The 15,566-nt window shown below is 46.8% G+C and overlaps 1 protein-coding gene across 5 annotated transcripts in view; it reads left to right on the top strand.

The window, feature by feature from the left end:
* Nucleotides 1-1,457: 1,457 nt before the first annotated feature.
* The window catches only part of LOC144153753 (complement factor B-like), a 182,151-nt gene continuing 168,042 nt past the window's right edge, over nt 1,458-15,566 (top strand). For all 5 annotated transcript variants that reach the window (XM_077685456.1, XM_077685454.1, XM_077685455.1 and 2 more), the window contains exons 1-2: nt 1,458-1,610; nt 4,399-4,449. In XM_077685456.1, the coding sequence (XP_077541582.1) occupies nt 1,472-1,610; nt 4,399-4,449 (190 nt within the window). In that variant the 5' untranslated portion in view covers nt 1,458-1,471. The remainder of the gene's footprint in view (nt 1,611-4,398; nt 4,450-15,566) is intronic.

The following is a 15,566-nucleotide window of genomic DNA, read 5'->3' as shown; positions in this document are numbered from 1 at the left end:
CCAACATATTTACCACTTGGGGCACTTTATACAGGGTGTTGCGGCGATAACTGGAACACTTTAAAAATTTTTCCTGAGCGATCCGCCGCTCTGTTCGCGCTCAAACTTCACACAAAGGTCGCATTTTGTGGTCTATTTTGTTTGACACCGGGAACAACAACGGTACTTACCTGTTTATTCTGAAAATAAATAAAAACGATTTTCGCCTATGGGAAAATGGCCGCTGATTTGGACGTGCGAGCCAGCGCAAGTTGATGTTGGAACGACGGAACCCCCTGCAGAGTGAAACGCATGTTTGGGATTCACGTACGGAGCCAAATGGTGCAGCAGACGATCAGAAAATGCACCTAGAAATGAGCTAACAGACGATCAGAAAACCCGGTTTTCGGGCTCGCACGTCCAAATCGCCGCCATTTTCCCATAGGCGAAAATCGTTTTTATTTATTTTCAGAATAAACAGGTAAGTACCGTTGTTGTTCCCGGTGTCAAACAAAATAGACCACAAAATGCGACCTTTGTGTGAAGTTTGAGCGCGAACAGAGCGGCCGATCGCTCAGGAAAATTTTTTAAAGTGTTCCAGTTATCGCCGCAACACCCTGTATTTCCCGGCGTGCTTCCTGCTAGCTTGATATCATTGTGTAAAATACAGACAACGTAACAAATACAGCAGACTCGCAATCTCGGCAAATTCAAACTTTCGGGAAATTCGAACAAAGCTCAAAATGTTTGTTGACCCGCTATGTTTGCAATGTATTTTAACTTTAACGCCGCTTCATTTAACTTGCTCCACTGCGTTAATGCGGTTATCTTGTACTTTTGGCTTGCCCTGGCCGAAAAATATCTGCTGCGTTTGGCGCTTCTAGCTGCAAATTTCCATCTTTCTCTCACAAATGAGGCTGATTTCCTGCATAAACACTTCAAACTGAAACGGCGTGCAAAGATTTTTCCGAAAAACTTGTTTTGAGCTCTTGTGCAAAGACAAAGCAGGCATCCATTCGTAATTTTTTTTCAAGGTGTTAATAGAATTTCCGTAGTCTGTACGCATATTGTATTACAAAATGTATGTGACCGTTTCGTTACATCACAAGTCTTTATGTTCCCCGAGTTGAATTCATGAGACCTTCTGGTAATTCAAACTTCTCCAATTCTTGAAACAAATTCTGGGATCTCTTTGAGTTTGAATTACCGCGAGTCTACCGAAATAAAAGGCTTACTATAAAACCTTCTAAAGTACCATTTATCTAGAAACGAAGCGACAGATAGCCGCTTTGAGGTACTCGTATTCAGTCATGGAAACTTGGCATCAAAGCAACAGTTTCAAGGCGGACATGAAAAAACGAGACCACCGGACACCCGCACGTCGGTAATGCAACGCCGGTCGTATCATCAGAGGCGAGGAGAACTTGGCTGAGCTTTGGGGCAGGCATGCGTCATACAGAAAAAAAGAGTCGGCATCCTGCCCCACAGCCAGATGTGCCTGGAACGTCGGGCCGTGTTCTTAGGAGGGGGTTCTGCAGCGCATTACGACGCATTTGTGACTCCGAAGCAGCGAGTGCTTTGTTCCCCGGCACTTAGAATGGCCGACATAACTGGAGCATCAGCATCCCGGAGTGAGTTTGTAAAGCTTTTCTCCGTTACTTTCCATAATGAAAATTCTGTATTAGCTTTCCATGACTAGACGCACAAATAATAAGCAAGCATTAGAGGCTCTAAAAATGCCTGTAATATAAGTTTTCAGAGTTGTTAGCCATCAACTGACAGGTCGGCTCCTAAATATCTCACGCAATAAGCAAGTCGGTGGGCAGGAGTTTTACAGCTGTGTATGATGCACCCACTCTCAGTGCAGTAATTTTCGGTCTTAGTTGTCCTCTCCCCATTGAGTGAAAATCTCCGCTGCATAGACAGATGTGCGCCGCTCTTCTAAGGGCAGACGTAGATGCTTCAATAAAAAATGAATATTCCTCAGGAGAATATTTATGCAACACACTCAACAAAATATGTTGGAACTTTTGAAGCAGACGCCGCAGCTTCAACTTTACTGTCTGATGCAATAAAAGCAATAACGACTAAAATTATTCATTTCTAGGCAAACAAATACCATTTCAAGTTGAGAAGACGAAACAAAAAATGGAAAAGCATGCTTCAGTGAAAATGAAAAACATTTCTGGTGTTTACTGTTCACCTAAGCACCTAAATCATGGTAGCTTATACTATGTTTTATCTAGTTGTACACCACACGAAGTGTTGACTAAATGAATTGAGAGAATTGAGAGAAGTATCGAGATTACCAACGAATTCGTCAATGCTCGTTACCAGGATATACAAAATACACTGGAAACTTGGACACATGCAGGAAGGAAATTCCAAAATTTGTCAGCGTAATCCTCGGGGTGGCTATTTTTTAATGCGCAGAAGATAAGATTTTAAATTACCTGCGTATGAACGACAGGTGAGCTAATCTGTGTGGTCAAAGGCGCGTCAAGTGCATTACGCCGAGGCAGATCACGAATTACAACATGCAACTCAACGAAGCAGTCGCGAAAATAGGATTTTGCTTCGAAGGCGATATAGGGGGTATTGACTCCATAAAAACGAAGAGAAAATGAGAGGAAAAAATAACTGTTTAGAAAAACATCAACTAGATAATAAGTTGAGTATTCATTACCAAAAGATTAGGAAAACATCGGTGCTTTCTGGGTCACTGTATATTTGATTCCTTTTGTATTGTAATTACTGCGATTTGAAAATGAGTGAGCGTCGTGGGGAAGCGACCATTAAAGCCTGGTAGTAGGCTAAAAAAGAAAAATAGTAATTGGACGTACTTCCTCGATTGGAGGTAGTGCTTGCGGCCACTACCTGTCCCGCAAAGTTTGAAAGGAGGCCACATCCCATCCCTTCCGTGCATGTGCCACTCCATCCGAATTTGCACCATTGGAATCCCTAAAATCACCAGAATTTATTGGTTCATTGATTGATACCATCAATCATAAAGTATACAGCGATCAGGTGCAGAAAAACCCAAACTCGTTCCACAAGCAGTACGCGGCTGCGAGGTTTAATGCAAAGAGCGCGTGCTTGGTTATGCCGCTTGAGGCTTTTCGGCAGGGTGGGACGCAGAGTTCGCGATAGTTTGTACCGACACTTCGTTGTCCGCCTCGCCACGATCATGCACCCAGACATGCTAGCATGTCTGGGTGCATGATCGTGGCGAGGCGGACGCTGCTAACAGTGACGGCGGTGGTACCCGGAAGGTCCTGCATCTATAGCTTCGTACTGAAGAAGTCGCACTGACACTGTGTGCTCCACCAGTCCGTTCAGGTACACCGCATTGTCAATTGCTGACTGAAAGAGATTGGTTACTGAAAGAGAGGTGTCAACCCTTTCCCTATAGACGACAGCCAGAAGTCCGTGGTCCCTGGCCGCGTCCTCCGCCAGCTTGATGACTTGTTCTCGTAGCGGATCTTTGTTGCTGAGCAAAACGTCCTCCCTTTTCTTTGTGTTAGTCATGGCTATGCGCGTCATGCAGTCAAACATAGAGCTTAAATTTGATTGATTGATTTATTGGTTGAACGCACCGACGCTCCACAGGTGATGAGGTGCGCCATAGTGGACCGCGCCGGATTACTTTCGACCACCTGGGGATCTTTAACGTCCTCCGAAATCTCAAAGACACCGGCATCTCCGTTTTTCGCCTCCAGTAGAAAAGCCGCCGCTGGGTCATGGAATCGAATCGAACCCGTCTCCTTTGGCTCAGGAGCATAACGCCTTAGAAGCTGAGCCATCGCGCGGCGGGCAGGACCTAAATTTAATTAATGCAGTTCGGCCGGTGTTTTGTAAAGGTAGGGCAAGAGAATTTCAGAACTGAGATCGTTGATGCCAGAGATAATTCTATTTTGCCGTGAACCGGACAGAAATCACTACTGAATGTGAAGTTCGATTATGAAAACTACGTTCTAATAAGAGGCCTGTTTAAACAAAGCAAGAGGCATATCAACTCGCCATTGCTTTGGGTTTCAGCGCAGAAGGGCTTCAGTATTGCCCACCGTCATGGCGCGCGCAGCCAGACGCACGGTCTGAGCCGAGTTAGACTAAGGTTTCAGAAAACCTTGGTCGCTTTTCACAAAAAGAAAACCGCTAGGCACTTTTTCCTAGCGGGTGCTGGCAGCCCATTGTGTGTTCAAAACATTTTATTTAATTCCCTGCCTTCATCTTCTTCGAGCGAAGCCCCCATTGTCACTTTGGAGTTTTATCGCATGGTTTGGTAGCCAGCAGATAGAATTCGGCCGCTGTTGTGACACGAAAAATGGGGTTAAAATTTAGAATATACACATGCCTCATGAGCTTGTGGGTGGGCATGTCTAGAAGATTTATTTTTTTTCTGTTTGCATTCTGTTCCAGTTTTCACATGCCTGCTGCCCGTTTTCATCGTGATTTCGGCCAGTCCCCCAAGTAAGAAATTCGAAACAACCGTTGGTTAGATTCTTCACAAAGTGTACAAAATCCAGAAAATGAGGGTAGATAATTGGGAAATAGACGAATAAAACAAACGCTGGATGAAAGGAAGGGCCGAAAAGTTAACCTGTCTAGAGGCATGTTTACTATCGCACGCGGGAAAGGAAGAATGGGCAAAACAGGAGAGTACAGAAATGAAAAATACAGGAGCAAAGAGCAGGCAAATATACCCTGCGCTAGGGCCTAAAACGTTCGAGTTCTGTAATTGTCACTCTACTTAAACATTGTTCGTTGGGGACGACCCACCTCTAATATACAGCGCATGGCCTCACACCAAACAGGCAAACACAATTAAAGGCAATATAGCTCACCAATAACCATGTTTAAAGACGATAGTCTTTGTTGAGGTAACTTAACCGGGAAATTTTGGTCTGTCTTTCTCTCTTCCTGTCTGTCTGCCTCTATACTGAGCTGCCCGGCCAAAAGGTAAGCAATTCTGGAACGAGAATTTTGTAGTGCAAAATATTTCCCTAACTACTAAACCTGGTTGCAGTGTTCATGAGTGTCAACATTTCTGAGCGAAAAGATCATAACAGGCTCGTTTTAAGAAGAATGTCTACACATAGGTTGTACTCACGATGTTCGTTTGTTTAAAAAACGATGGCTACCTGGTTTTCGCGGTCGAAAATAAAAAAGGCATAGGAACAAATATTTTGAACCATAAAAATAAAAATCGCTCGTGACGGTTCATCTGCAGAAGCATTAGAAGATGCGAAACAGTGACAAAAAAGTTTCAACAGATGGCGCGCCGGCAGTGGAACGCTGGGAACAAGTAGAAGGAGCACTGGAACACTTGAGGAAGTTGAGTTGTCGTGCACGACGGACGTGTGTTCCCAACGCAGCGACCACGGCGGAGACGACGGCAGCGATATCTGATTTTTTTCTTTTTCTTTTAGGGAGGTAGCTCCGAAATACGCCACCCAAGAAGAAGCCGGGCGTTGCGTGCATGAGGTGCAAGCGGTAGTACCCCCTCGAGGAGACAAGGTTCAACTCACTTGAAAAGGCGGAAGCGCAGGACTTCATGTGTGGGATGTGTGTGATGGAGTCTCGCTTCGTTCGGCTAAACGAGGAGAAGCAGCAAGTCAGGGTACAGGTTGACGAGTTAGCGGTGGAGCTAAAAAAATTCTGCCGAAATTCAGAAAATGATCTACTAATGCGTAGCATTCTTATGCCGCTTGACTTGAGTGCTAGTATTTACAGTTAAGGTGATTGGGTTTTCTAAATACTGCCCGACCAATTATCTCTGTTTATGCTATTATAACATTTCAAAGAGGAACATTCGAAAAATTTGGATTATTGTTGAAATACCGGCCGTTATACGGTTTGCCATTATCCGTATTTTTTATATTTTAGTTATTCTTTGTTTTTTGAAAATTTCGTGATACCAATTATCTTCATTTATGCTATTATAACGACAACTCGTGAAACTTTCCCGAATCTGCATTATTGCGGAAATACAGGGCATTACGTGGTTCACCATTTTCCGGAATTCTTTTATATTTTTCTTAATATTTATTTTTTCCAAATTTCGTTCCACAAATTATCGCCATTAACACTAATATAACGATTAAAAGGGAACCTTTAGCGGCGTCTGCATTATTGTTAAAATGCACGGCGTTACACGGTTCACCAGTTTTCGCAAATATTCTATATTTTTTCCTATTTCGTTCTTTTTTTTTCAAAGTTTCGTTCTACCAATTATCTTCATTTACGCCATTATAACGATTACGGGTGGAACTTTCGCGAATTCTCCATTATTGCAGAAATGCCACACGGTATACATTTTGACATTACGGGTAATATTCTTTTTATTTTTATATTTTCAAAAATTGGGGCTGCCTATTATCTCCATTTGCGTTATTATAATGATTATATTTGGAACTTTGTCGAAATCAGCATTATTGTGGAAATTCGTGGCGTCATACGGCTGCCAGTTTTCATAATTATTTTATACTTTTCCTATTTTTTAAGTTTTTCAAAATTTTGTTCTGCCAATTATCCTCATTTACGCTATTATAACGATTACAGGTGTACCGTTCGCGATATCCGCATTGTGGAAATGCCATGCGTTTTATGTTTTAACATTTTCTACAATTTCCTCATTTTTTCTTATTTTTTTGTTTTTGCAAAATTTCGGTCGACCAATTATGTTAATTTACGTTATTATAACGATTAATCTAGATCTTTCACGAAATCTGCATTATTGTCGAAATGCAGGGTCTTGCGCGGATCGCCAGTTATCGTAATTATTTTATATTTTTCTGAATTTTTTAGTTTTTCAAAATTTCGCTTGACAGATTATCTCCATTTATGCTATCAAAACAATTACAGGTGAACCTTTAGCGAAATCTGCATTATTGTGGAAATGCCAAGCTGTATTTTTTCCTTTTTTCCGTAATTTTTTATTATTTCCCTTATTTTTTTCTTTCTGAAAGTTTCACCCGACCATATACCTCCAGTTACGTGATCACAACGATTGAATTTAAAAGTTTCCCGAAATCTGCATTATTGTTGTAATGCAAGACGTTACACTGTTTGCCAGATTTCTTAATTATTTTATATGTTGCTGAATTTTTAATTTTTTTCAATTTTGTTTGAAAAATTGTCTCTAATTACGCTGCTATAACGATTACAGGTGGAACTTCTACCAAATCTGCATTATTGTGGAAATGCAGGGCGTTAAAAGTCTCTCCATTTCCCGGAAATGATTTTTACTTTTCTTATTTCTTGGTTTTTCAAACTTTCGTGCGTTCAGTTATTTCCTTTTACGCCAATATAGCGATTTGAGGTGGAGCTTCCGCGCTAATGCATTTTTGTGGAAATGCAGGGCGTTACATGGTCGTGGCTGTGCGGGTACTCGGCAGAGAATGCTATGCATTAAAACCGATATGCGACAGCGAGAGGTGCTAGAAGGAAAGCTAGCGGAGATGGAGAGCACGCGTGTGAAGATGAATGGCATTCCGGAAAGCAGTGGCGTATGTCACGGGACAGGCGCAGTTAGTGTGCGTGGCTCCGAGGCGGGACCACAGGAGGCCAGGGCCGCCGCACGTGAGGACGATGGCGACTTGACAGCGCTGGTCACGGAGATGGTCCTAACTCTGTCCTGGAAGACGGAAAGAGGTCGCCGTCGGTGAAGAGCTATGCAGAAACAGTCAGCACGGAAGCTCCGGTGGCAAAAACACCTGCGCAGTAAAAAATACAAGGGGCCGTCGAGTCACCAAAGGTGACTCGACGGCCCCTTGGCGATTTGAACATGTGCAGGGCAGAGCAGGTGATAACAAAGAGGGTAGGGCCGGGCCACAGGGTTAAGGCTAGGACACTCCCCGGGAATACGGTTAACGTAGTGATGACAAAGGCGCAAGAGCGGGGGTGGGAGACAGTGACAGACAAGAACCTGGTAGTGATACTGGGAGGAGAAAACGACATTTTTTGGGAAGAGGACGAGGCATATAAAAGCAGGCGACCATGGAAGTAACTGAACTCGGGGGGATTTCAGACTACGTCAAGATCGCGGTCTGCACGGTGCCGGATGTTGAGGCTAAAGGAGGCCACAGAGCAAGGGCAGTGATAGAAGCGAACCGCGAAATTTGGACGCTCGCTAAAGCGATAAACTTTGAGGTGGCTGACCTCAACCGTGAAGTGCACCGAGCGGGCCGGCGCCAGATGTTTGCTGGAGACGGAGTAGATTTCTCTGAGCGTCCAGGGGAGCAGGTGAGAATGCGCCTAGCTGCGCAGGAGGCAGCATTTTTAGGGAGGCCACGAGCATCCCGGAAGCGCACAGTGAAAATGCGGCAGGGGTAAACGAATGCGATCGAGGTGAAAATATAGCGCAAAGAAAAGTGCCGAGGTTAGCACACAGAGCGCACTAAGGGCTAGAAACGGGCATAGGCAAGCAAGGCAGGCGAGGGAAGAGGCAAGTGACGCCCCCCAAGTGACCGACGCTTATCCGAAACATTGGAAAAAATTAACCGGCAGAAAAAGCCAGGAGTGACTAATATTACCTACATAAACATGCACGGACGGGGACAGATCGCGGAAAAAAGGGTTAAACGTTCACAGTCAACTAGCAAACGAAAAAAAAACTGAAGTATATGCCTTTACAGAAACTTTTCTTCGAGATTTAAAAGAGCCCCTTTAATGCACGAATATATATGGCAAGGCTGTTACAGAACCGTAGGCACTAGGAAAGAAGGAGCGGTCAGCATGCTTATTCAACACGGCGCCGTTTGGCACAGAGTAAACGAAAACTGCGAAAAACATGTGTGTCTTATGGGCCCCATAGAGGAAAGAGAAACGCTGTTGGGAGTAGCCTATTTGTGGTCAGAGGACGATAGTGAAGTTAGAAAAAAGAATGAAAAACTGGTGAGCTGCATTAAGCGGGACCTCGATCAGGTAAACAATCGGGAGAGGTGAGTCTAGTGGGAGACATAATTCCCATATTGGAGACGTGGATGGCCACACATACCGTAATGGCAAAATGGTACTGGATATGTGTGAGGAGCATAAATCTTATTATAGTAAACAGAGGGAATAAATACGAGGACAAGTTACTTAGAAACGTCGGGAAAAGCAGTCCAGTATAGCCTACAGACTCTTATCAGAAGACGTTTATGACAGGTTGACTTTATTGGAAATAGAATAAATTGGAGCCCAAAGCTTAGGAAGTGGCCATAAATGGGTAACTTGGACTTCGGAAAAATGGAAGGTCGAAAACCCAAAAATGGAGGTTCACTGCTTAAAATTAGGCGATTAGCAAATAGCTAATATTGACAAAAGCCTGGAGACGGAAATCGAGAGACAACCTACGAAAGATTGACAGTACCGCGAACTGACCGTTTTATTCAAGGAACAATAAGTAACACAAAAGAACACAACTACTGAAAAGGAAAAAGAAAACCTAGAAGCTGGTGGAACAAGGAAATCAAGGAAGCTATAAGAAAAGGCAGCAAGCCTCGAGAGAGCACAGGGAGGCCAAGCGAGTGGGAATGCAAACAGAGGAAATAACTTTGAAGTGGAATTGGTACCGCCTTAAGAAGCTGGTACTACAAAAAATTGCACAGTAAGAACATAAACGAGAAAGTGAGCGATTGGTCTCCAATATACCAACAAATGGTAAAGACGCGCAGAGAACATTTTGGAATAATTTTTAGGAACTAAGGAAAAAGGCCGAAGAAGTGCAACGTCTTGTTATAAACCGTGAAGATCAGGTACTAAAAGGGGAAGATGCGGTAGTTCACACTCGCTCAATAATGCAAAAGATTGAAAATTGCGGAGAGAGGACTACATCATTTAGTGAGAGTTGTGTACTCCATAAAGTCCTCCATAAAAGGAGCGGTAACATAGTCCTCGATCAAAGGAGCGGTAAGACACCTATAAAGGAAAAACTTCAGACAAGGAGACAATCTCTCCATTATTCACAGCATGTTTACGAGTGGTATTCAGACAAATGGATTTAGAACAGCTGGGCGTAAGCGTTAATGGAGAATTTCTCAGTAACCTCAGATTTGTTGATGACGTTGCTTTGATAAGTAACTCGGAGGACGAGTTTCAAAGCGTGATTAGTGCACTAGACAAGCACAGTAGCGTCATGGGCCCCTAAAAAAGTAGTGCTTCATAGCCTCGGGAGAGGACAGCGGTTGGAGATAGGTTGCGCTGCAGTGGAGGTGGCAAGCTAATATTGAGAGACGATGGCCAGGAACGGCGTTGTTTGAGGCGTTCTAGCAGCAAACACCCCAAACACACGAGGCTGACGATCGTGCCCATAGATAATTAACGAAAACTGCCCCATGGGCTGCTGCTGATGAGTATGTACAGATGAAGGCGAAGTGCGGGAATCGTGATCCGGAATTCTCCAGTGTGGTCAAGAATGCTAACACTAATTTCGAACAGTAGTGCACAGAAGCACTTCTTCTCCCAGTCGAAAGCTAACAGGGCGATGGCACGAGTCGTACCGAACTTTGCGGAGTTCCTGATGAGCTTCAGTGCGGGACCAAGCCAACCGGCGGCAATGGGAGAGCCCCGCAATACACTGCTCGTGAAGTGGCGTACCATGAGAAACAGGTGCAGAGAAGAAAGTAGGGTCGAATTTTGAGGAAGCTGAGCGGCCCAATATTAGAAAGAACGGGGAAAATCCAGTTGTGTATTTTACTACAGTATTGTAAGCAAAGGTGACAAATGGGAGGATGAGGGCCGGATTTGGACTGTCAGGGCTGATGTACATGGAAACCATGCCCGCGAGGGTTCTATGAAATCTTTCGGTTAAACCATTCGTCTGGGGGGGAGGGGGGGGGGTAGGCAGATGTTTTGTGAATGGTGTCGGAAGCACGTAGAAGCTCTTGGAGTACGCTGGAGGTGAAAGTCCTGGCGCGATCGCTGAGAAGGCCGTGTGGTGCTCTATGGCGCAAAATTATGCAACGCCAGACAAAGTCGGCACTTCTATAGCTGAATTTCTATAGCTCTAGCAGAGCGTACTGGTGCCGTTTTGGCGTACCGAGTCAAGTGGTCCACAACCGGGAGAATCCACCGGTATTCCGACTGTGTCCAAGGCAAAGGCCCCAGTACAAATCGACCCAATAGTCTCGAAGGGCACAAACGGACAAGGCAGAGGCTGTAGCTAGCCGGCAGAGCACGATATGACGTATTTAGCCGCACTCGCCGGGAGGCCAGGACACAAGCAGCGACCACGAATGCGGTCGTACGTCTTTTCGAAGCCAGATGCCCAGCGGTCGCTGCGTCGTGACACGCTTTCAAAATTGATTTCCGGAGAACGAGAGACTGCAGGGACCCGCTTGTGTCCAGTAGGATGATAACTGCGGCGGTAAAGCACGCTTTGGTGTAGCTGGGAATTTTGCAGTTGACGGGGAACACGGCTGTTTGGAGGTGAGACGGGGCCGGTCAATCGATCAATCATCGGGCCACAATACGGGTCAGCACGTTGCAAAGATGGCAAATCGTGGAGTCCGACGACGCATTCAGAGGTAATGGGTGCAAGAGAACAAGAGAACGGGAGAAACAGGGGAGGTCAGTGGGCACGGATACAGGGCGTCGGCGTCAAGGTACTTCTTGTCTAACTTTTAGGTACTGTAAAGTTATACTAATGTAGCCGTAGAATAAGGTGGCCCAGGCGTCTAGACAATTTTTGAGTGAGGACACCCAGCAAAGCGCACGGTGGCCAGTCACCACTGTGAAGTGGCAACTGTGCAGGTATGGCCGAAACTTTTGTATACCCCACACGACGGCAAGACACTCATGCTCAGTCATGGTGTAATTTCTCTCAGCTGGTGTGAGTGAGCGGCTTGCCTAAGCAACAGCCCTCTCTTGAAGCTCAGAATCGCTCTGAAGCTGGACGGCACCTTTTCCATGCCCACTTGCGTCTGTGTCAAGTATGATTGGCTTTGTATCGTCGGAATGACTGATCACTGCGTTAGACGCGAGAGCGTATTTAGGCGCTTCAAAAACATGTAGGCACTCACTCGACCAAGCGTAAGGTGGGCCCGCCCGTAGGAGTTGGTTCCTATTGGATGCAGTGGTAGCAAAGTTCCGGATGAACCGACAAAAATACGATGCTAGCCTCAGGAATCATCCAAGCTCCATAACTCGAAGCGGCCGAGGAAAGTGTAGCGCTGCAGATACTTTGTCGGGGTCGGGTCGTATGCCTTTTTTGCTCACAGCATCATCGAGCGCTTTGATTGCCTTACTAGTGAGCGACATTTTTTTCGAGTTCACCTGAAGTCTAGCTTGGGAGAAGCATCTGAGGACTGCACCCAGACGCGTTGATATTTATGAAACGTCGACGACAAGACGACAACGATGTGGTCAAGGTAACAACAGCAAGCTTTCCATTTTAGTCCTCGGAGCCCAGCATCCCTCGGCCGCTCAAAAGGGGTGGTAGAATCGCAGGGCCCGAACGGCACGACATTATATTCATATAGACCGTCGTGAGTGGCAATTACTTTCTTCTCCTTGTCGGACTTATGCCTGCGCATTGGCAAAAAGCCTGAACGGAGGTCCAGGCTAGGAAAGTATTCGTCTCCTTGTAAGCAGTCTAGTGTGTTATCTATTCGTTGCACTGGATTCACATTTTTGTGGGTAATTTTGTTTGAAGCCGAATATTCAACGCAAAATATTACGGAGCCGTCTTTTTTCTAACAATATTGCCGCGAACTATACATTGGGTTTGTTTATTTGTGTTTTGCTTTTACCGCCCGGCGGCGCCGGTCTGTGTTATCTCTGCGCGAAGGGAAGCGCGTGTTCCATTCTTTCTTTCTGTGACGCATGTGTTATCTGTCGTGATAGGGAGAGCAATTCGATCTAACGTGAACAGCCCACAATAATCTTCTTGGATCTACTATGTTCTCGATGCGAATCGACGTTTCGAGAACCACGCGCGCCGAAAGATAAAAAGCCTGCAGTGCGGACGCCGGAGCATTCGATTCGACGACACTCGCCTGTGCAAGTCACTTTGTTGACCGCTGCTTCGCCGCCTCTGTATTGTTTTCAGTTGGTAGGGGAGCACAAGTTCGCTCCAATAAACGTGTTTCTCATTCAAGACAACTGCATCGTCCTTGTCTTCGCGACATCTGGTTGAGGTGAGGGGTAACTAAGCCTTTATGCTCTCTACGACATCTCGAAGCCGCCAAGCCAGTCCAACCAGAGAAAGCCCCCGACTGTTAGGATTGCCGATGATCATGTCACCCTGCCACCCCGCGAAAGCTTGATGGTCGCAGTGTACTGTGAAGATGCTGCTCCTGACGTCGACGCTATCGTAGACACTGATCAAAGGGTGCTTCTCGACCGTGGTGTGTCGGTCGCAAGAGGCATTGCGCGCTTCAAGGAACACCAATCCCACATTTTGGTTACTAATTTCTCCGAAGAGTACCAGCATTTAAACAAGGGCGCGGCAATTGCATTCCTCGAAGAAGCGCAAGAAGCAAGTGACGTGATCGCGGTCGCCGACTTTGAACGCACACCCGTAGAAACCTTCAAGCTCCCGCAGCCCTTCGACGTGAATCCGGCGCTACCGCAAGAACAACGGAACAAATTATTGGCTTTGCTGCGTCGCTATAGCCAATGTTTTTGGTCGAGCGCAAAACTACGTCAGACCCCTCTAGCGAAGCACGGAATAATAACCGAAGATGGAGCCCGACCTACCCGGCAGTCACCGTACCGCGTCTCTTCACACGAACGGGAAGCCATCCGGACTCAAGTCGACGACATGCTCAGCCACGACATTATACAACCATCGAAAAGCCCGTGGGCTGCGCCCGTCGTACTCGTAAAGAAAAAAGAAGGCACATTAAGAATCTGCATTGACTACCGGCGGCTGAACAAAATCACGAAAAAGGACGTGTACCCCCTCCACCGAATCGACGACGCCCTCGACCACCTCTGCCACGTGAAGTACGTCTCATCGATGGACCTGAAGACCGGCTACTGGCAAATTGAAGTGGACGAGGGAGACCGAGAGAAGACTGCATTTATAACCCCAGACGGCCTATACGAGTTCAAGGTGATGCCGTTTGGGCTGTGCACAGCACCAGCGACGTTTCAAAGAGTCATGGACACTGTGCTAGCTGGCCTTAATTGGCACACCTGCCTCGTATACCTCGACGACGTAGTGGTATTCGCCCGGACTTTCGACGAACACCTTGCGAGGTTGGAGTCTGTACTCGAGGCCATTCGTACGTCGGGGTTGACGTTGAAGCCTGAAAAGTGCCGTTTCGCATACGGGGAACTCAGGTTCTTGGGCCACGTCGTCAACGCCGCGGGAGTCCTACCTGACCCGGCAAAAACTCCAGCCATTGCGAACTTCCCAAGGCCGAAAGACAAGAAGGGCGTGCGAAGATTTCTCGGGCTGTGCGCATACTACCGGCGCTTCGTCGCAAACTTCGCACGCATTGCAGAGCCACTCACGCGCTTGACGAAAGATAGCACCCCTTTCAGCTGGGAAAACGACCAAGAAAAAGCATTCTGCGAGCTGCAAAAACGCCTGCAAAGCCCGCCCGTGCTCGCTCATTTCGACGAAAATGCCGCAACGGAAATGCACACGGACGCCAGTGATATAGGCTTAAGTGCCGTCCTTGTCCAAAAGCAAAGCGGCTGCGAAAGGGTAATCGCCTATGCCAGCCGTGGTCTGTCGAAGGAGGAGAAAAACTATTCTGCCTCTGAGAAAGAGTGCCTGGCTATTATATGGGCGATTTCAAAATTTCGCCCATACGTGTAAGGAAGGCCATTCAAGGTTGTAACAGACCACCATGCGCTGTGTTGGCTCGCCAATTTGAAGGACCCCTCTGGCCGTCTTAGGCGGTGGAGCTTGCGCCTGCAGGAGTTCGACGTTACAGTCGTTTATACGTCCGGCAGGAAACACTCCGACGCCGACTGCCTGTCCCGCGCCCCCGTCGACCCACCACCACAAGACGCTGATGAAGACAGCGCGTTCTTCGGGATCGTGACGGACAGCGACCTAGCCGCCCAGCAGCGTGCCGACCCCACCTTACGCGTCATAATCGAGTACCTCGAGGGATGCAACGTTGCCGTTCCTAGGACCTTCAAACGCAGCTTACCAGCATTCAGCCTCAGAAACTCCGTCCTCATGAAGAAGAATTTCAGCCCCGGAACAAGAGCAAATTACCTTCTCGTCATCCCCGCGGACCTTCGTGACGAAATTTTGGAAGCGTGCCACGACGACCCGTCTTCCGGACATCTCGGCACAGCCCGCACTATTGGAAAAATCAAGGCGAGGTACTACTGGCCCGGCCTTACCTCTGACGTCACCCACTACTTCCGGAGCTGCCGTGACTGCCAGCGACGAAAAACGCCGCCGACAAGACCTGCCGGACTTCTGCAACCGATCGCTGTCCCTTCGAGACCATTTCAACAGATTGGAATGGACCTTTTAGGCCCGTTCCCTACGTCACGATCACAGAACAAGTGGATTGTCGTAGCGACAGACTACATGACGCGCTACGCAGAGACCGCCGCTCTTCCGAGGGGGACTGCACAAGAAGTGGCAAAGTTCTTTATAAGCCAAGTTGTGCTACGACATGGAGCCCCGG

The sequence above is a fragment of the Haemaphysalis longicornis genome, unplaced genomic scaffold (assembly GCF_048455015.1).
Source record: "Haemaphysalis longicornis isolate Haplotype H1 unplaced genomic scaffold, Haemaphysalis longicornis Haplotype H1 scaffold_9, whole genome shotgun sequence".
Lineage (NCBI taxonomy): Eukaryota > Metazoa > Arthropoda > Arachnida > Ixodida > Ixodidae > Haemaphysalis > Haemaphysalis longicornis.
The sequence above is the reverse complement of the archived record's forward strand: the minus strand, read 5'-3'. Positions and strand labels throughout refer to the sequence as shown.